This window comes from Vanellus vanellus, assembly GCF_965231255.1.
Source record: "Vanellus vanellus genome assembly, chromosome: 7".
Taxonomy (NCBI): domain Eukaryota; kingdom Metazoa; phylum Chordata; class Aves; order Charadriiformes; family Charadriidae; genus Vanellus; species Vanellus vanellus.
Window position 1 is genome coordinate 14,419,759 of NC_138912.1, and position 21,604 is coordinate 14,441,362.

A 21,604-nucleotide genomic window follows, 5' to 3' on the forward strand; every position below is an offset into this window, starting at 1 on the left:
GGAAGGACTTTTTACTAGGGCATGTAGCGATAGGAAGAGGGGGAAAGGCTTTAAACTGGAAGAGGGCAGGTTCAGATTAAACATTAGGAAGAAGTTTTTCACTCTGAGGGTTGTAAGGCACTGGAACAGGTTGCCCCAAGAGGTTGTTGAGGCCCCACCCCTGGAGGTGTTCAAGGCCAGGCTGGACGTGGCCTTGGGCAACCTGGTCTGGTGGGAGGTGTCCCTGCCTATGGCAGGGGGGTTGGAACTCAATGATCTTCAAGGTCCTTTCCAACCTAAACCATTCTATGATTCTATGTTCCCAATGCTATGTGCTTGTCTTCCTGCCTCTTGAGGAAGCTTCATTGCTACTTTAAATATGTATATTGCAAAGCTTATTATAGGACTTCAGGACTGACATGTCCAGAATCACTATTACTAAAATTGTCACCTGTCTAAGCCAATGATTAAACATTGCATGAGAAATTACAAAGGGCAATTCCATGAGTAGAATCACGTGTATGGTTATACCAGGAAACTTTAACAGCATCAGGGTGTGTTGTGATTCATAATGAGCCAAAGGTTACATACTTTCAGTGTTTTGAACAGACTGACTAATTCCAGTACCACTTCATTCTTTGACCTATAATCGATTGTACAGAGAGTTTGTTTTAAAGATCTGAGCATAACTGGTTGCATAGCACCAGCCCACTAAGCTGTGTGAGACTCATCAGATGGAATATATTGATTCAAATACCAACTTAATTCTGGAGACATGGATTCTTCTGTTGGCTTTGCTACAGAGTTCTTGGCTGGTCTTGGGAGGCAGGGTAGTGATGATAAAATTGTTATTTAATAGCTGCTTCTCTCTTGGGGTGGGGGGGACGTGTTTTGCAAAAGTAATGATTTCTTCTCTGTGTATAGCCCCCTGTTCAGTCTCCTGTAGATTTCTGCTCAGTAGACTAAATCACAAGTTTCAATATACATTGGCTCTAAGGGGAGATCCATATCCAGAGGAAATGAGGGCCTGGTTTGACATAAAAGAAAGCAATAAGGTATTGGGAGTAAGTACTGTTGACTTACGAATTTGCAGGATGAGATGCTGGAGATATTTTGGGTGGACCAAAAGAACAGATTTAGTAATTTTAGATTGTGTTCACAAAGAAACTCAATTGTTGCTTTACTCAGAGGCATGGAGAGGAGGAAGCATGTTCTAGAGCACACTAGGGAAAAAACCCAAACTTTTTGTGTCATTTCAGGGTAATATTAAAGCCCCTGAAGAGCACAGAAGCCCTCATTTGTTCTTCAGGAGGAGTCCTTCTGCCATGGGGCCCTTTGCCTTGGACTCTGCAGCATGTATGAGAGGGTGCTGATATGTAGCAGCTGCTTACTTATTTTCTCATTCCCAAGCCTGCCTCTCTGCCTTCGTTCTGTCAAATCCCTTGCATTCTTAGTGATTCTGTTTCAGTATCCATCCAGGCTGAGCTGTGTGTCAGTTCACACAGAGTCTGTTTTTAATTATCTCCCTTTTCTGACGGGATTTCAGTGTTAAGCCAAACTGAATAATTATCGTGCTTCTTTGGAGATATTTTTATCTTTTTTCCTCCCCAAATGTTTGCTTTCACATTAAAAATTGATCAGAGTCTTGAGGTGGTTGCTTTGCTAGCAGTTTCTTAGATTCTTGACGATTTATTACTGGCTTTGAGTGAGAAGCAAAGTCTCTTCATTTTACATATGGCTATGAGAATGTGATTTTCCATGAGAAAATATTCACTCTTCACTTAACCCTTCCTGCTACCTTTTATGTTTATTTCTTCAGTTCATCAGAAAAGGCACTATGAAAAGAAATATGATAGTATTAATGCTGTGACTGGAATGGTGTCCAGATGTATGGTAAGGTTTGTAGCTAGAAGCAGTGTCTGTTGTTACCCAAACTGATATAGCTGTGGTGGACAGGGGGATGGACAAACATCCAGACAGTGAAGTCCTTCAGTCTGGAACAGAAGGAAAAAACTGAACTGAGAATAACAACCATCATTCTATGTTAATTATCTTGAACTATTAGGCAATTATTTTTGATTGCTGGTTTGAGAAGAAAAAGATAGTTAGCTGTTAGACAGAGGGAGAGATGTGATTATGGCCTGTTGAAATATTGAGGATTAACTGGAGAAAGGGGATGGAGAAACTTGTGATGCATGCTGACACTAATGTCCCTATTGGATCTCTGAACTATTCCCAATTAGGTACATCAGCTTCTAGGCTTGGAAGCAGATGGAGTTTCACTTGAGACTTCCAAGTGGATCGAATGAATGTTTTGTGAAAATATATTCTTCCATTGCTAATGTGGTGTCTGTTTCACATATTTATTTATTTAAATATTCTGGTTTATGGCGGTTGCCTGTTTCACTCCCAAGGCTTCTGTTGAGTCTGGTGAGTGAAGTAGCATATATGAAGCCTGATACTTTTGTTCAGGACAGGATGGGAGCATTTACAGTGATAGTTGAACAAATGGCTTCGCAAATTTTACTTTTGTTGCTCTGGTGTGGTTCTAGTTATCACACGTTGGTTTGTGGGAATCAGTTTAGCTCTGTGCTTTAGAAAACCACAGGGAGCACAGTGTGCTCCCCACAGATGGGGAAACAGCAACTGAGGAGTTGAAGCAGTCTGTAGATACATGGGAGGTTGAAGGACATAGTAGGACAGATAGAGATGAAGAAGAGTAAGTCATAGTCTTGCTCTTATCTACCCATACTTTCTCCTCTCCACAATTGATTCTTTATTTCCTTCCGCTTTCCTAGTTGTCATTCCACTGTCTTAGCTCTTCCCTCCTTCTGAACAAACCCTGCTTTTCCCTGATTTTTTTTCCCTCTTCCTTCCATCCTACTGTTAGATGTGTCCCAAACACAAAATTCTTTTGTCTAAATAACCTCTTCAGTTATGGAATTCCAGGCACATTGTTCTCCTTTCACAAGAGACTTGTTTTCCACCTGCCCTCAAAACTGAATCCTTTTTTCCCTTATCTTGGATATCTATCTTAATTTCTTGCATGCTCTTTATTCTTTCAATTCATTAGACTGTGTAGAAACTCTTGAGAGCATAACCAGAATATGTGTAAAAATTTGGAAACTAAGGGGACAAGAAACAAATACTGTTCTTGCCAGTTTCTTCCTTTTGCTTGGACACTGCCTCAGTTTCAAATCAGGAGATGGGAATCCAATCCCCAGCACTTGGATTCTTCCTAAATATCACCTTAGAAAGCACTGATCTCTCTATCTTCCTACCCTTATTACCAGGAAGACTCTGAATATGAGCAAAGCTTGATTAGCTAAATAGTCAAATGCTCTGTTAACATCACAAGCCTATTTCAAAAAAAGAGTTCTCAGCACCTAATCAAATAGCTGCTAAATACAAAGAAGGCAGTTAGGAGATATTCGTTCCTTAAGAATGGGACAAGCTTCTGGTGTTTGTTTTGTTGTTGTTTTTTTAAAACTTAGCTGTGTTGTTAGTTCATACATAACAGATATGAGTTGTGAATTACTAAATGAAGAAAAACGTGTAACAAAATCACCTGAAGTCCTCTTGCTCTTGAAAGCATATGAAGCTTTTGCTGGTAACTTTAGTTGAGCTGAGATTTCTCACCATCTGCTTTATTTCTTTCTTCCCATCCAGGTTAAGTCAAAAAATGACTCCAGTTCCAAAAGGATTCACAGTGTGTTTAAGGAAGCAATAAGGATGCTACAAGAAAAAGGGGTGGTTTTCCAGAAACCTAGTAGCTCCAGGGACTTATACCATGTAAGGAACTGAGCTGTGGTTGCAAACAAGTTCAGGGGTATGACTTCCATAGTCAGTAGAAAAAGTAGAAATGTTTCAGAAATAGGAATGTTTCAGAAATAGAAGCTGGACATCCAAGTGCTGTGTGTTTACTCAAAAGTCTTATCTGCAGCTTACTTCACTGTTGCTTTTACCTTTGTATCATCCACTGACTTGTTCTTTTTGTAACTCAGCAGCAGACTTAAGCACTGCTTCTGTTCCACGCACAGCCTGTGTTCACTGGGTCGCCAAACTGTGCGCTGACGCAGCTGAGCAAACTGAAGGCTGGGACCTGGGACAGTTCTCTTAATCGAAGCGGATTGAAACTTGGTGTTCCACTGAGTCAGTTGCTCTCCTTTGGGTTGAATTCTGGTATATCATGTTCTTCGCCTAACTCATGGATGCTGCTAACAGTACTAAAAATAATAACTGAAGATTTAACATTCATCATTAACCTTGGAGACAGTTTATAATGCAGACTGTAGTTATGATAGTGTTAGTTTAGAATATGTCATGGCCTTGGATTGCTTTTCAATAGTCATGCCATCTACTGTGAAATAGACTGCTGTAAATTGCCGATTTCTTCTCTTTTCTTCAGGTGACTGACCATGATAAGGGGCTGCTTAAAGTGACCCTTGATGTGATTAAAGAAGACTGTCGAAAACCCAGGCGTAAGTAGCAGTGTGATCAGGGCTCTGATGAGCTGGTGCTGATATATTGATGACAATATCTCCTGCTGCTGCTGCATTAGATATGCTTCTTGTCCTTACCCTTGAACGCAGAGCTAAGTTGCTAGTGTAGCTAATCAGTATAGCTAAAAGCGGGAGTGCAAGAGCAGCTTCCTGTGAGCATGGAGAGAGAAAGAGCAGGTGCGCCCTGCAGGAAGCAAACCTCTCAAACCTGAAATAAGCAGCCATTATCTTAGATCTATATCTTTTGAGAATACTTAGATTTTGGGAGGAACCAAATGTATTGAAGTTAGGTCAGCACCTAGCAGCTGTTGTTTTGCACTCTGGATAAGTAGGCAAATCTTGCTAGTTCAGTTTCTACAGGGGAGTTGACACAAAAGTGACCATACAGAAAGGTGAAATCCCCACCTCCATTAAGTCAACAGTGAAACTTCCTTAAGTCAGTAGGATATTCTCTGTGAAGTTTAAGATCAGGTAGAGCTCAGTTTGATTGTTCTGTGCGGATAGGGACTTCAGTCTAACAAAATCCACTTCTTTTCAGATAATATACCTTGTGTGGCTTCAGAGTTATCCCTGTCCCTCAAGCCTATTGTGTCTTATTGCCATAGTGATAGCTTGTGCTTGACTTGAATATCTGCTAATTACACACGTACATTGTGGCAGAGTTGCTTTCAATTCATTGGGCAGAATGTGTCAGCAGGGATCACTTGATGCTGGAGTGCAGCTATTTGTGGGGTAGAATGCACTTTAGTATAAAATAAATGACTGACTAGAACATAAGGCATATAATCTTAAATTGCTCATATCCTTATGCTATCATAACTACAATAGGGCTTGTAGGACCTGGTATATGGCAGTTAACCTGCAGTGAAAAAAGGCTAAGTGAAGTGGTATTATTTTTGCGTTTTCAACTGGCTACCTTAAGCAGTGGTACAATTGTAGGCAAGGTTTATAGGTAGAGGTAAAAGTTCTGTAACTTTGGGGGATAGAGGGAGTAGATTTTACTGGGCACGCAGGTGAAAATGAGCTCATTTGCCTGAAGTTGTTTCAGTGCAACAAGTTACCATATCACATTGTTTTATTGTCTTTTATCCAATTAACAAATACAAACATCTTCACTGCAAAAGACAAATCATTCCCCTGCCTATTTTATGCATCAGCTAATTCTCCTGGTAACCTGTTGGTTTTTGGTTTGGGTATTGTTTTGGTTTTTATAATTGTGCTATTATAAAGGCCAGAACACGTATACAGTTGACACAGGATGCTGAGTGACTGCCTGGTGTTTAACTCCCCTCTTGTGCATTATCGCACTAGTTAAGTACTCTCAGTGCTCCATGAGAGGTTGGGAGATTTTTTTTAATCTTAGTCAGGAGGAGTCAATAGCAGACAGAAACTCGTAGATCAGTCACAGAAAAACCTTTGAAGAGTCCTGAGTCCTCAAACCCATGTTTTCCGTACTGAGCAGGTTAAAAATAGTAACTGCTTTACAAAGCCTCTTGTTCTCCTTGAGCTTTCCACCTGCTTGGTTTCCTGTAGTAAAGAGGACAATTTCCAGGTCAGTGTCTCTTTCTCTGCTAGTTTTCAGAAGGACTGTTTCACTGTCCTGGTCACTGGTAATAGAAGATTTTGAGAAGAAAAGCCAAGAAGCTTCAATCAAAACCAACAGGGTACTGCAGATATTTTATTGTCACTGCATGATGCAAGAGTGCAGAGCTCAGTGTAACTGTCGGACCCCCTCTGCTGGTGGGATGGCAGTCTTAGCCACCCGCTTGGCCTTGACTAGTGAGCAGGCTTGTAGTGAGATCAGAACATAGTAATACCTCAAGGGCTTTTGCTTGTTTATTGCAAGAAATTCCTACCCATTTTCCTTCTAGGGTAATATTAATCTTCCATGACAGAAAGACTGATTTATGATAAACCAAACTCTTCTCTCCAATGAGTTACTTCTCTGCCAGTTTTCAAGGCAATGCCTCACCCAATTGCTTTTGTTGTGACGCATTCTCAGGCCCAGCCCAGCTGCCTGGAATTGTTGTACAAATAAAAAAAATCCTCAGCGTGCCTAGTCAGAGCTCCACAAACCCTGATCTTTAATATGCCTACATGGCAACCCTAGTCCTTGGCTCCAATTGTAATTCTAAACAGCCTGATCTTAAATTCCCTCATGTGAGGCCACTGTGGGTCTGTCTAGAGGCTTAAGACAGTCAGAAAAGGATGACAGTACATTTTGACTCCAGACTGAACTGCAAAATGGTAGACTTAGTCCAGATTTGTTTGTTTGTTTGTTTGTTTTTTCACACATTTGCTCTGGTTTTAGGCTTAGATGAGGCTAGTAGTAAAGAGGAAAAAACCAGAACCTCTTGAAGTTAAATTTAATATGTCAAAATGGACTCTGTGTGACAAGTTCAAAGTGGACAAATGGTAGCTTTTTCTATAACTCTGTCCTCTCTGATATTGGTAGTCAGGCAAGACACTGAATCATACCCTGGCTTACCTCAGCTGGTAGACAAAAGCTAGAACCCAGTATGTCAATGAAAGAGGGACAGCATCACTCCACTGCAAGGACTGTATTCCCTCAAAGTTGGGTTGTAGACTAGGAGTGTTTCTGGGTTACTTAATGCACACACCTGCAGCTACCCCAAAATGCAATTTTCTACCAGCATCCAGGAGGAAAGTATGTATTGTACTGTTGAGTAACACTAATCTAATTCATCGAGACTTAAGCTAAGGTACTGTAGATCAGGGATGGGCACATTGACCTTCTTATGACAAACCTATGACTCATGCAAAATGCAGCTACCCACTTTGTTTGCAACAACAGTCACTATGACCAGGTAGAGGCACTGTTCTGTTCTCTGCACTTATCCGTCCTAGGGCGGTGGATGCATTTTTGGCTACCAAAGGTCTTTCATCACACTGGATCACTGACTTCTAAAGAAATATCTTTGCTTGAATCACAGCCTAATAAGCTGAACTGTTTATTTATCAGCATTCAGCATTGCCTCCTATCTACCAGTGACTTTTCTCAGCAGCTTCTAAGGCAGTTCTGGGGTTCAGCCGATTCTAGAGCAGAGATTGGCAAAAATAAAACCAAAGGCCGCAACAACGCAATACAGGGATCTTCCTGGGCCATGGAAATTTCTAAGTACCCTTATCAAACATACCTTACATCATGTGAGCTGCAGGCTGAGGAGGAAGAAAGTAGTTTGTGCTGATGTGTCTCCTTTATGCTAGTTTTCCATTGTTAGCCATAGAGGAGAGAGAGAAATCTGTTGTGGAGTTCAGTACTCGGGGAGAGTAGGAGCCTGCATTATGATTAGTGGGTTTGCAGGGTCTGTTGGGGTAAATGTTGAGTGGGACAGCTGAGCATCAAATGATGGCTACACCAGGCACACAGTAGCTGCAGCCATTAAGGACCTTTGTCTCTGGCTTGCCCTCTAGGAAAGGGGATTATTTTTACATTTTTGTTCTCTTGTACATTTTCAGGGTTCACTCCTTATAAGAGGAGATAAAATTTGATACTGAAGTTGTGTGACTTTCTACTCCTGTAATTGTCTGAGTAGTCTGAAGTGCTCAGAATAGGATTGCACTGCTAGGTTTCCAAGTCTCTGAAAGTTGCACTGTAGCAGTTTTTCCACAAGGTGCCAGCATTGGGCAAGCAGTTACAGGTCCTGGCTACAGACCTGTTCTGGACGGTTTTGAAGTTGGGTATGAGCAAAAGGATTTTCATTTGGTTTCTTCTGCAGTTGCAGAAACTGGATGGCTTTCATAGGTGGACAGTGGAGGTACCCTTAAGTTATTAACCTCATCATCACGTTGTACTGAATAAGCCCTGTATATTAGAGTTTGCAAGACTAATTATCTTTCGCCCTCATTACTAGTGTTACAGCCCTGACACTTCCCAGCAAAGTCAGTGGGAACAGTTGATAATTGGAGAACTGTAAGCACAGACTGGATCTCTTTCCTCTGCACAGACTGTATCCCTTTCCTCTGAATACATGCATCTCTGCTTCAGTACATACATACTCTGCTTCCTCTCCAACAGCTGTATTTTTTTTTTCTTGACTAATCTGGATTACAATCGTTAAAAAGAGGCAGTTAGACTAAGCCTTACCTCCATGCCTGGCTGCATTTTCCTTTTTTTCTGCAGATGCTGAAAAAGGCTGCCATTTCCTTCATGTCCTGAGCTGTGTTCGGCAGAGCTACAACCCCTCTTTGGCTGAAGTGGTGATCCACCGTGTCTTGGAACTGCTGGAGAGTAACAGTGATGTTGTCAGCACTATGGAAGGATATTATATGGCATTTTAAAGAGAGAAGATTGTTCTGGTGCGTTCAGAATAAAGAAGGAAAGGAGAGATTGAGTGACCCTGAAAAGCTGCTATTACCTGGTATGATCTAGATGGGGAGAAAAGAACATTCTGATTCTCCAAATGCTGTTTTTGACCAGCTCCAGAGAAATTGTCCAAATACTTGTTTTAATATTCTTGCTGACTTCCTTGCTGTTCCTCTTGAAAGTTGTATCAAACTGACTCTGGACATCCTAATACAGCAGGGGAGCTGGAAAAGAAGCTGGGCTCTTTCCTTACAGTAAGATGTGACATCCTCACATTTACATCCAGTGAGCCCTAAAGGAAAGTCACTGCTAAAGAGCTCTGTTTACAGCAGTGGTAACATCAGGACTTGTTTTTCTGGCTTAAAGACTATTACCATATGGTAATATCTGTGGATCTTTCTTTATATATATACTTTATAATAGGTAGGGGAAGGAACATGCAAGCAAACAGTCAAAAGTCGAAAGACTCACAGTGTTGGCGTACACACGTCTGTAAATATGTGCACAGCTTTCTCACTACTAAAACAGTCCTCACCTTTCTCTGAAAAGTAATATTCAGGAATGGGGTGCTGCATCCCTTCCCCATCCTGCAGCCTTGCCCACTGCTTGTCAAGCATGTCTGGCTTCCCCTGGCTATTGTGTGCGCTACTAATGCGTTCTGATGTGGATTCTGTTCAGACTAGGATTCTCAAAATCAGCTGCTGTTTTGCTGTTTATTTTTAGGTTGCTTCCAACATCACAAATGGTAAACCATAAATCAGATGTTTTGTAAAAGAAAATATGAAAATCAGGAAGACCCATTCTAATCTCCATGCTCCCTGTTGCCTTTTGTGTCTTCTATTCCTTTTCGACTTTGGGGAAAGATACTATCCATGCCTCTGCTTGCAGAGGAACACAAGACTGATGAAATAACATTGGCCTAAAGAAGGTTACTGTGCAAGACGTTTGATCTGGAATAATCAGAACTCTGTTATGTGCCACAGTTCAAAGCCCGGAGCTGTTCAGTATTTATCCTTAGATAGGGCTTGGTGCTGCAGGGGCTTGTCTGTTTAATTAATCTGTTTAATTAATGGTGTGGAGGTGAGACATTTAGCTTGAAAAGAGTAGAAAGGATTGAGTGTATCCTTCCTCTTTCCTCTGCACCGTCCCTGTAACAGTTGAAATAGCAGACTCCCGGGAGGCAGATGTAGTGGTAAAGCCCTATAAGGATTGACATAGCAGGTAAAAATAAACCATATGCATGAGGAAAGCCAGTGAGTAGCCCCATGCGTGCCAGGTCTCTGGTTTGTTGTTATATTATACGCCTCATTCCAAGCCCTGGCTGCAGTGAGATATAGGCTAAGAGAAAAGCATGACAAAATATTTGGCATTTGCATTCAGAGGCCTGTGGAAAACTCTGGCCTTAAAGAGAGGGTATGTTTGTCCATAGTGGAAAACTATGTATGAATCATTCTTTTGCTGTAAATTCCCTACTTTCTGTAGGGCTCAATAGTTGGTTTTCCTGTAGGCTGCCCTACTCCTAGTGTTGCTGCTCTGTTTTGAGTTGGGTACCTTCTAGTCAGATCTTAATATGGGCCTGAACATGTGCTGAAAGGATGTACCTGTGCAGAAGGAAATAAAAAGAGAAGAGGATTAAGAAAGAATTGTAGAAGTCTTCCCCTGTTCCCCCCCCTACCCCCCAGCCCCAGCATCTCTAGAAAACAGGGAAAGAAGTCCAGATTCTGAGTAAAGTGGTACTGAGGGGAATTGCAACTTTACTTTATGCTTACAAAATGGTCTGGTTGGCCACAGGGGAGATTTGCTTCTCAGATTCCTGCTCTGATTACTGATAAGTTTGAAGTGATGCTTAAAAACAAAGGCTCTCTGTGGGAGAAGTAGTTTGGAATATCGATTCCTAAATTCAGACTCATATCAGAAGTTAACCATATATTACTGCTTGATTATGGACAAGTCACCTACTTGGCATGAATTTGAGGATATTTTAAAGCAAAGTATGTGGTATCTTGGACCATATGGAAAAGCATGGCATCTAATTTAAGAGACTGACTTGGCCATTTTCTTGAAAAGTCTTATATTAGCAGAATTTGATTTTGCTGGGAAAGGGTTAAAAGAACACTGCTAGCTGACTGGGAAAGGTGCTTTCCTCTCTTAGGTTAGAAAAGAGAAAGGCTGTGGTTCTCCTGAGGGTGTCAGCCAAGTGTGTGGGCTGGATGAGTTTTGTAAGGAGCTCTGCACAGCTGAATCTTGGAGGAAAAGATAGTCTGGAGATCGTATAACTCTTTAGGGTCTCTTTAAAATAAATTCATACCAAAATAGGATTACAGCTTTGTCCTTTGCAGCTTGGGTAGTCATAGACGCAGCGTCTGATGTGTTCTGTTGCCTCCAACTTTGATCCTGTGTTTTAGATGTGTTTCTGTGTGTAAAGTCTGCCTAAAACCCCTGGCCACCTACTTTCTATGCATTGGAGGTTGATGCAGACACAAAGTGTCTTCCCTCTATGTTCTGCCCCTGTTGCAATTTAAAAGCACTGATGAACTGCAAACAGAGATGAGGTAGGAAGAATTAATCTTGGGAAAGATGGATAACTGACTCTGGAAAAAAAACGTGTCCTTGGAAGTTTTTAAGCTGGTCCTTGCTGGCGATGCAGGACTCTTGTCATTGAGGGTGCATTCTGTTGGAGATTGCTCCCCAAGAACACAAAAAAGGGATTTTTTTCACTTGAGTTAACTCAGGGAAATATGAATGAACATAAAGGAACCTATGGTTTTTAGACGAGTGAAAGGTTAAAGTAAAATTAATGGAGGAGCCTAGATTTAAGCTACACAGATTCTTATTCTGAAAAACTGTACGGAATAGTTGTGCCTTAAGCTTGCATGCTTTATTTTTTCCATGGTAGCCACCCAACATGGACTAACACTTAGTCTGGTTGAGTGCATTCCCTCTCTTGTACCTACAGGGAATACCATATGTGTATGCCTGCACAGAAGTACCCCAGCTAGCTGTGGGAGCACAGAGCTCACTGTAGGTTGATTTACCCATTTCCTCAGTATCTCTACAGTATGCTTCTGTGACAGCAGTCTAGACATACCCATATTGGTATAAGTCACCTTTATGTAAGTCTAACTACACACACTAGGGCTTTTACTACTAATAAACTGTCTCTCTGTTTAAAGATCATATCCTTAACCAAGAGAGTCATATCATGCACACTGTTAAAATTCTTAGACTTAGACCACACCTACAAAATATTGTGCGGAACACTCAGTGAAAGCGCGCTTTCTTGTTTTGTTTAATCTGAAATCTCATTAGGCAACACAATTATTACTGGTTTATTAAAGGACTTTGAACGTGGCACTTTAATGTAAAACTGACAAGTAAGAATTCATGTTGTAGGACTGCTTCATGGCCGCCAGTTCCAGTTTCCATAGAAACAGTTATGGCAGTAAAAGGTGGGTAAGTAAAATGGAGTTTTTAAAAGCAGTCAGCATTTTTATGTTACCTTAAAAAGGTATGTTTCCATAGAAATGCAGTGCCTGAGAACAAAAATTAACAAAGAATCTTAATATTCTATTCTAGCAAAATGTAAGGTGATTTCTTTTCTGGTGAGAAAATGAGGGAGCAACTCTACCTTAAGTCCCCGCCATCACCTTGGGTGAGAGAAGAGATGAGGTTGCTTCAGTTTCTCTCTTTTGTAAACTGGGGATAATACAACTTCCTGTGTAGGGCATAAACCTCAATTTTTCTTAGTGTTAGTCATTAAAAGCTCTAGAGATCTGTTGGTGAGAGCTGTTAGAGAAAAATTCTGTGGGAGTGGATGAATGGATAGATGCTGGAGTGGGACTTTAGTTCTACTCCAAGTCCCACTTTTGCTAATAGCTTCATCTTTCTCTGCCTGTCTTTCCAGGTATATTGCTTTGCCTGCCTTCTATTTTTGCTGTCCAGGTCTTATGAGGCAACGATGGTCTCTCTGTTTTAATTTGTACCAAGTATTTTTCCTGGAATCCTGTTTCCTCTTATGACTTCTTAAAAACAGAAATCTAGATAAATGAGTTCTGAGTGTTCTTGTTCTCATATCTTTGGATTGTAAATTTGTACCCATGAGGGTACGTATTTTACACAAGCTATCTGGGAAATGAAGCTTTTTTTTCAAAGTAATAAATGAAAAATTTAAACATTGGCTACATGACTGAAAGCTGTTACTTTTGTGGATCTGCCCATACTTGCGTATTCCAATGATGAACAACATAAATAGGAGGAGTTGCTCATTCATTATGCAGAATGAGAATTCATCAGTAAGGAGCCAGTGAGGCATGGAGCGACATGGAGAATTATGAGACAAAGTACTGAAAATCTGCTTGTCAAAGAAATGCAGTTTGGTTTACTTTGGGAGTAAGCCGATCCTGTGGGGAAAAGATGTGCGTAGCAAAGATTTGTATCTTTATACTTACCTCTAAATGGGAAGGGAGCAGGTTCAGATCCCATGGGCAACCTGAATTCTGAAACTTCCTGTCAGTGCGGAGCTTCATTCTTTATTGCAGTCTCCAGCCCTCCTGTCCCAACCTGACATGCTAGTGAGCAAACAAAAGTTCAGCCGCAGAGATAAAAGAATAGTTACAATATTTGGTTCCCATCTTCTAGGAGCCCCACCATTACAGAAACATTTCTCTGGATGTTTGTTGGCAGCAGGGAAATGCTGAGTCAGGGATCTTGGGTTTCATTCCCAGCAATATGCCCTGTCAGGCACAGAGGCTTTACCCCAATTTCTTTCACCCATTTGTGCTCTCCACTCTCTCCTCTAACTGTCGTTTCTCAGGCCCTTCATGTCATTCACAGTCTCACGGTTCATCTCTGCACCATGGATGCCAGTAAACCTTCCTTCGTCTCTACTTTGTTCCCTTTTATTTTCCTAATTCAAATATCCTTGTCAGCATCTGGCAATTGAAAGTTTCAGTATAATCCCCCTGCCTAACTGGCCTGGTACTGTTCACAGCCCATTCGATTCCAGCAGGCTGTGCTTCGCTTCTTGTCTAGGCACCAGAAGAGGCAGATATCCTCCACTTCAGTCTTGAGTTTTCTTCACCATGTAGTTTGCAGCAGGAAAGAGCTGCATTTCAGAAGAACACTGCTTTTTCCACCCCACCCTCCCAAAGACCCAGTAGCATCCTTAAAGATTCTAGTTGTGGTTTTCTTGCAGGTATCCAAATGCAAAATAAATATAATTTAAAAATAAAACACTTGTGTCTTGCCCAAGCCTGAGCAAGCTCAAATGGCAAGCCATATGCTTCTCCCTGCCACTTTCATGTCCTTGCTTAGACTTCATTGCAGACATGATCTGTAAAGTTGATATGGACTCTTAGTTTGTGTGTCTACTAGTTAGTGTGTCTCCTTTTAGCCTGTTTTTTTTTTTTTTTCTGACAAAGTGTGATTATACTGTGTGTCTGGGCATTTGTCAACCTCTTCCATCTCACCATCCCAAGTGACTTTGTAATCTGTTGGCTAGTTAAGAGGGGTGAAGGACCCTGAGCTGTTATGGTCTTGCACATTTTTAGAAAACGGATGCACTGATAGAAGAGGGAAGCCCAAACGGATGCCTCCGCTAAGGGGAAGGAAGAAACTCAGTCACAGAACACTAGGGAAACCACATGAGACAGTTCCAAGGAACCCGTTTTTGTAACTTCAGCTGCCGCAAGAAGTACTCATTCTGCAGTGCTCTTAAGAAATGGCTGGACTGTTTTTCGTGAAGTTTGTTCACAGAGATCACCCCAAGGCCGACATTCTTCATGGGAAACTGCAAATCAAGCTGTTAAAATCTGGTAAAGTTACAGCATCTACATGAGGGTACAAAGTTGAGTAACTGATTGTTAGGGATGCCACCAGCCCATTCCCACTAATACCTTTTAATTGTGCGATGGAGGCTATACTAATCTAGTCACAGTAATTTACAAGCTGAAACCAGCCCAGATTAACAAGATTGCCTGAATGTAATATAACCAGGAATTTGCTAGTGAAAGAAATAACCTAAAGGAATGATTTTCAGCAAGTGTTGAACCACTGAACAGTGTGGTGCCAATTAACCTGGCACAACATGTCCTACAGCTCTTGTTTTAGCTTGCTTTATGTTATTGATTGGAAGAATGAACACTCCTTCCCTACCAGCTGGAACTGGAGCTCTCTGCCACCTTAGCCTGGGATGAACAAGCTGTGAACTTCCAATCATGTAAAGGCCAAAACATCTGCTCATCTTGCTTGAAAACTGGAGGAGTGGCTGCAGCTAAGCCACTGCTTCCATAGGAGATTTAGGCTGAGACATCTAGTTCGTTGTTCTTATTTTTAATTTCCCCAAGTTAAAAGTAAAGTAGAAATGAGAAAGTCGTCCTACCTCTGCTGGGAACAAGGTAAGATAAACGGCAAGTATATGTCACTGCTTAACAGCCAGTGTGATTAAATGAAGCATGTGCCGAGTCTGTTACTGGTCTGAGAAGCTCATGGGTCCTTGCAGGAGTGGAGACCTCATCCAAATATTACAGTGATCTTGAGAGTGTACGAGTTGATCTTGCTTGCATTTAACTCTACTTTGCTGTAATGTCCACAAAACCCCAGAGCTGTAACAAGGCAGCTGGTGGTGCTCTGAAACTAGCGCCTCCACTGCTGACTAATACTCTCTCATTGTTTTCTCCCCTCACCTTGTCTTCTTTTCCCCAGTAAAGTATCTTGAACTTAATTCCTGGTTCAAAGTAGTTATAGTCTCTCTCTTTGTCCTTCTGTGAGTACAGTGATCCAGGGCAAACATAACGGGAGCAAACTGATACAGAGAGGAGTTTTTGTTGGAACTCTGAATGTAGGAAAGGATGAGAAATACAGAGGAAGCGGAGGGAGGAGGATTTAGCACTAAGATGTTTGAAATTAGTCCCATTGAAAAAGGCTAAGAAGTAATTGCCTAATGATGCTTTAGACATCTGTTTCAGAACAGGCAGCAGGTGTTGCGTGTAATGAAAGCAAGGACTTGTACTGTTTTATTTTGTGCAATTAGAAAGCAGGGGAGGAAATGAGGGCAGGAAAAAATGGAGTAAGAGAACATTTATCATGAACAGCTGGACACATTTATATAGAGCACAGTAATATTTATATGCTCTTCCTCTGCCTTCCTTGTGCTATCCTTTAACAGTTCCTCTGTTCTGCAGGCTATTTTGTCCTTTCTAAAAGACCAAACTTAGATGCTAAAGTAAGAGTTGGTCAACAAAATGCCTTTGAGGATCAAAAAGTTCAGGACAATGTAATTAGCACCCAGATGCTGTTGTGAACTGATGGTGGTTTGGGGTGATCTCTACTGCCTCATAGGTGGTTTCTGTGTGCCTCAGTCACTAGACCAGTGGCTGAGAAGGACTTTTATTAATGGAGTGGTCTGTAGGGTTGCATCCCTGGTGCTGCATGGCCATAGATTAACACATGCCTGGATCCAAATAAATGCCTGGAATTATGTGGGTGGTGTGTCCACTGCTCCAAGCTGAGAAGCACACCTGCACCAGGCCCTGCTAGAGAAACCATAGCTCCCCTTTCCACAAGAAATTAGCTGGTTTGAGATGATATCATTCCTTTTTCCAAGCAATAAACATCCTACAGGGCATTTGGTTTTCCAAGCATCTCCGCTACTGCCCTACAAAGTGTAACCTGGGGAAAAAAATACCATTTGTATCTACCCATGGGATGGTGCGGCTGCAGAGGAGGTCCAGAAGTGCTCCTCCTAAAGAAGTCTCTCTTCTGGGAAAACCACTTTGCTTTTGCATGAAGTTAAATTAAAAAATTAAATAAATAAAATCAGTGCAGTCCACTACTGAGTGGTAGGTGCTGCATGCTACAGATTTCTCCTTACAGTGTCCAGCTTGTGCTTTTTTCATCTATGGTCTAACTGCAGTTCCATGAATAACTTTTCATAAGATTTTATTCATGCATTTTTACAATTCACAGCTCATCCATCAAATGTTTTCTGGTTTGGATATTGGCAGTTAAACTTTCTACTTTCTCTAAGGGATGTGCACCCAAATAAAATTAGTTTGATTTCAGAAGGGATTGAATGAGCAAAAATGGCAAACAAGGAAATTCAAATTTAAAAAGGACTTGGAAATGAGATCTGTTAATACAGAGGACTTAGTGTCCGTGTACATGCTTAGAGGTAACATGGGAGGAAAATGCGAAGAAAGACTAGATTGACTTTATTTGTAACAAGCCTGCATTTTCAATAATGGATTGCCAAGTTATTTGCAGAGGATGAGGCAGAAGCCAGTCTCAAAATTTTGAGAACAGCGAGAGTGACTGAAGTCAGGGATAGCAGCCAGGAAGAAACCTGGGGAATCCCAATCCGAACCTGTCATCAGTTCAATAAACCTCAGCTCTCTCAAATGTAATCCTGGCATTTATATAATACATAAAAAAAGTGTAGTTTGGACTTGCTTTGTTTATTTTTTTAGCGATGTCAACAGATATCTACAAAGCCTTCGTAACAATGGAAAAGTACAAAGTGTACGTGGAAGAAAAGCAGTTTGCAATTTGGTGCAACTACCCTAAACAGATCACGCAGTGCACACACTGCCATTGGAAATCCTTCATCCATAACTCCAGTAAGAGAGCACTGAAAAATAACATTAGTCATGAAAGGGTTAAATTGTAAGATAGCTGCTTCAAGGAAAGGATAATCTATAATTTAAGTCACAAGGGTGAAGCAGCTCTTTCATAATGTAAGTAAAAGCTGTTGTGCCATTGGGAAAGCATGTACGCTGCTAGCCGGGGGAATGATTATTTTGTTTTTTCCATTATACGAGATTGCACAGAGGGGCTGATAAAGCAGCCCTCGCTGGTGAGGCAGCTGGGGGGGGGAAGGGGCACGCTCCTGTGCTCAGGGGGGCTGCTCTGCCAGGACTGCAGCTGGTTTCTTCGTCTCCCTTCTGCCATATTTTCTGGGCCTATTTATCTCCAGAATGAATTTTATGTGAAGAGCAGTAATTTCCCAAGAAGACAAAATGCAATTGGTTTTTAAAAAATAGAGAAAAAAAAAAGATCGCATCTTGCTTTGTGTTACAGAGTTCAAGGTTTGAATGCCAGACAGGCTCTACTATTCTCGTTGCTCCTATCAAAAGACGTGTATATGGAAGGGCTGCATGGAAAGCAGCCTTTTTAAGAAGCTGAGGGTTTTTAAGTACAGAAGCTGAGATGGGAGTGTAACAAAGGCTCTGTGTTGTGCTGTTACACATCAGAGCCAAAAAACCCCTAAGGGGCACATCTCTAGTACCATGTCTAGCAGATTATGCATGCAACTCTAGTTGCCGGTAATGAGTTGTGTAGCTAATCTGTCATGCAGAGCACTGAAACGCTCCCCTTTCCCCAAGGAAAGCTCACTGGGCACTTTGCTTCCCCCTGGGGTACTGAGTACCTTTAGACCCTCTCCTTGCCAGTGGGACAGGAAAATGCTGTGTTCGACCTGGCTGCCCAGCCCTAGCAAACACAATGGCAAAAACAAGAAAGAAAAGTGGTCTTTAACAACTCCAGCCACAGCAGACAGGGCTGTCAGACTATAGTATGGTTAATATTCAGGGGGGTTTACTTATCTACCGTGATATGCCATGAATTAATAAGAGGCATTAGAAATAGCACTAATGGAGCACAGAAAACCCTGTCCCTTGTTTTATTTTCTCACTGATTTCACGATCCAAGTGTTTTCAATTTACAACTTAAATGCTTATTTACAAAAAACTTGCCAGCATGACAAAGTCCTCTTGAAATACGAAAACACAAGTCATGGTCCAGCTCTGAGACTGTCACACATTCTGTCACGCATCAGCTTTTGCTGTAACTGGAGCAGACTTTAGGTTGCCGAGCTGTAGCTCTATTAGGTCTGTGAGGCTAATGTGGTTTTCTGTTTGGTCACAAAAAAGAAAAAAAAATTCTTTGCCCAAATACCCACCTAGCAAATCGGTAAGCAAAAAAGCTTTTAAAATAGCTGGTTAATCTCAGTCTTCAGCAGTCTGAATTTCCCTGGGTTTTCCTTAGGTGAATTGTATTGGAAGCATAAGTCTGTAACAGTGAATTATTAAATCAACTGTTAATATTGATATTAATATATGTATTAAAATTGTTAATAATAGCAGTGGTATCGCCATGTCATGATAGGACTTCAGTAATGAAGACTTTAAGAAAAAAACATAAATACTAGGAGATTTAGGATTAAAATCCCTAGAGTAAGTTATTTTCCTACAACTTTGCAGTTCCTCGGCTTGTCTGTTCATGGTCCTAATCGGGTACAGGCTCTTTGGCACGTGGGGTCAGTCATCCAACAAGCCTGCCATGCTCTTCGTCGCACTGTCAGTCTTTCTCTCGCTCAGTCCCAGCAGCCGGAGCCTGACTCTCCAGCACAAGGCTGAGAAGCACCGTCAGCTTCATTTTCCCAGCTGCTGCCTAGGAGAGAAGCAGATTTTCCCAAGCCTGCAGCATAATAAAGGGTTTCAGTTATTTTTCTGCCAGCCTTGCAATAGGCTGCTATCGGGCTCCCACTAGACTGGGTGTTGTACGTATTTTAAAAGAACAATCCATGCCCCTAGCAACATACATTTTTCCTATGTAGATGGAGGGATGCAGCAAACAAACAAGGAGAGCGGGAGGTGGCGGTGAGCACAAAACCAGCAGAGGATGGAGGAGGAGGGGAGCCAGAGCTGTACAAGGGCTGGGCAAGCTTCGCTGCTGGAGAATATTGGCTGCAGAGGTAGAGAATCAAGTTGTCTTGAATAGAGGAAAGGTGAAGGGTGGACCAGAGGCTGTGACATTAGAGGGTAGACATCAAGTGAGCAAACACCCCAAAGCACCAGCCTCAGGTTGGACTGAAAATTGCAGCTCGTTCCTTACAAGAGCAGAGGAGTATAAAACCAGTGACAAGATGCCCGTTAATAAGAATGTCAGGAAGGATGGAGCAGAGTGTTTGGAGAATGATATATTTTGTCTCTTTCCCTCACAATGACATGTTTTGAAAGCTGATTTAAAACGAACCCTGAGTGTTTTTAATGACTGGGGGGACCTTTTCTTTGGAGGGGTTTGGACAGGGTGATGGGAGAAGCGGACAGAATGTGTGATATATAATGATAGTGGCTCACGGGAAAGAGGCATCCAAGACCTAAAAGACTGGCCACACCAGGCACATTTTTATCAATGGGTTATTTGAATATTTACGTTTTCAGGGAAGATTTTTCTTTGCTCTGCACACCAGGGACTTCTTGGCCAGTCTAAACAGTAAAGGTTTCTAATGTAAATAATTGCTCTGCTGCCTTCTGTCATGCATGAGGATTAGAGGTGGGAAGTCCCTCAAACAAGAGGAGGGAAGAGGGTGCACTGAAGGAGAAAGGACAAGCCTGAAAACTGACAACAGAGGTGGCCCCGTCCACTTTTCCCTGCTGTCACCCTCCCTGTTTCCAAAAGTTGGTCTCACGTATGCCTGCACACATCCTAGGTGGGACGCTGGGATTTTAGCATTTTATGTCGATTCACGAGTTGTGGTAAACTGTGTGTAGGAGCTGAGGAGGAAGGAGAAGGCTGGCTCAGACCGTCTTTCCCTGGCATTGTGTAGCAGGTACCTGGTTCCCACCTGGCAGCAGGAGGTAGCAGTGTGCTGATGGTGCTGCTCCTGGTTTTCCTTCCTTTTTTTTAAGCTGCTTGTGGAAACCAGCTATGGTTGAAACCCACTGCTTTCAAAAATCAGCCTTCAGGCTCAACTATCTATGGCTTTGTGACTCTGGTATCTCACGATTGTTGTTGCAGGGCTAATAACCCTCGTAAAAGTTGTGATTCAGAAACTGTGCCTAAAGCATGGATAATGAAATCACATTCAGGTCGACTGTTCTCACTGTAAATATGGGGCTTTTTTTTTTTTTTTTCCAGGAGCTGGGACCTGTCTGTGCTCTAAGGCTGGCAGGTCTGGAGCTGTCAATGGCACTTTGGAAGCTTACTGGAAAATCTCCGTGCGCTGCTGTTGAAGAGGTTTCAGAAGAATGAGAGATCTTAGTGACTTCAGTTAATTTGGTGAACAGCTAATGAATGTTATGAAATGAGCGAAGGCTGGAAGATGACATGTAAATTCCCATTTCTGATTTAATAAGCATATACAAAGTAATAATGCGTTACTGAAAAACAAAACAAAACAAAACAAAACCAAAAACCAACGTGAAATGTCTAGGGCAACCTCTTCTTGAAGCGCAGCTGGGGAAGACGATGCTCATTTATCTATGTATGTATATACAAAGAGCTGAAATGGGTTTATGGCTCTAAAAGCCCACATGGCAAAGAATCTGTGTGACCTTCCTCCAGCTTTGATCCTCCTGCGGCCCGGTGGGCCGGGGCAGCGTGGACCTCCCCGAGCAGTGGTCGGCCTTGAGCTCCCAGCTGGAGCCCGGTGGGCTGCGGGCTCGGCCCCGCTCCCTCCGGGGTCTCCGGCCTGACCTTGGCCGGCCGCTCGGTAAGGGTATTCCAGACACTTTCTGCAGGGACGGAGGGTCCCGGGGGCATCCCGCCCTTCCTCGGCCCCGGGCGGTCCCTTCCCGCGGGGTCTCAGCAGCCCCGGGCCGAGGCGGAGGGTGGGGGCCCGGCCGGGGTTGGGGGCGACTACGCCACCGCCCCGCGCGGTGTGAGGGTACAGCCGAAGGGAGGCCGCGGGCGGCCGCCATCTCAGGGCAGGCCGCGTCCCACCCCACCCGCCCCCCCGTCCCCGCCACACGGGGGCGGCGGCTCCCGTTCCCCTCCCGTCCCCTCCCGTCCTGCCGGC

The 21,604-nt window shown here is 42.5% G+C and overlaps 1 protein-coding gene across 1 annotated transcript in view; it reads left to right on the forward strand.

Annotated features, from left to right (window-relative positions):
• Window positions 1–20,927, forward strand: part of STN1 (STN1 subunit of CST complex) — a gene marked incomplete at its 5' end in the record, with an annotated part of 38,843 nt that extends 17,916 nt beyond the window's left edge. Inside the window, 4 exons of the mRNA XM_082486700.1 lie at window positions 3,649–3,771; window positions 4,388–4,460; window positions 8,626–8,801; window positions 20,725–20,927. Coding sequence (XP_082342826.1) covers window positions 3,649–3,771; window positions 4,388–4,460; window positions 8,626–8,783 — 354 coding nt within the window. The 3' untranslated portion in view covers window positions 8,784–8,801; window positions 20,725–20,927. The remainder of the gene's footprint in view (window positions 1–3,648; window positions 3,772–4,387; window positions 4,461–8,625; window positions 8,802–20,724) is intronic.
• Between the last annotated feature and the right edge of the window lie 677 nt (window positions 20,928–21,604).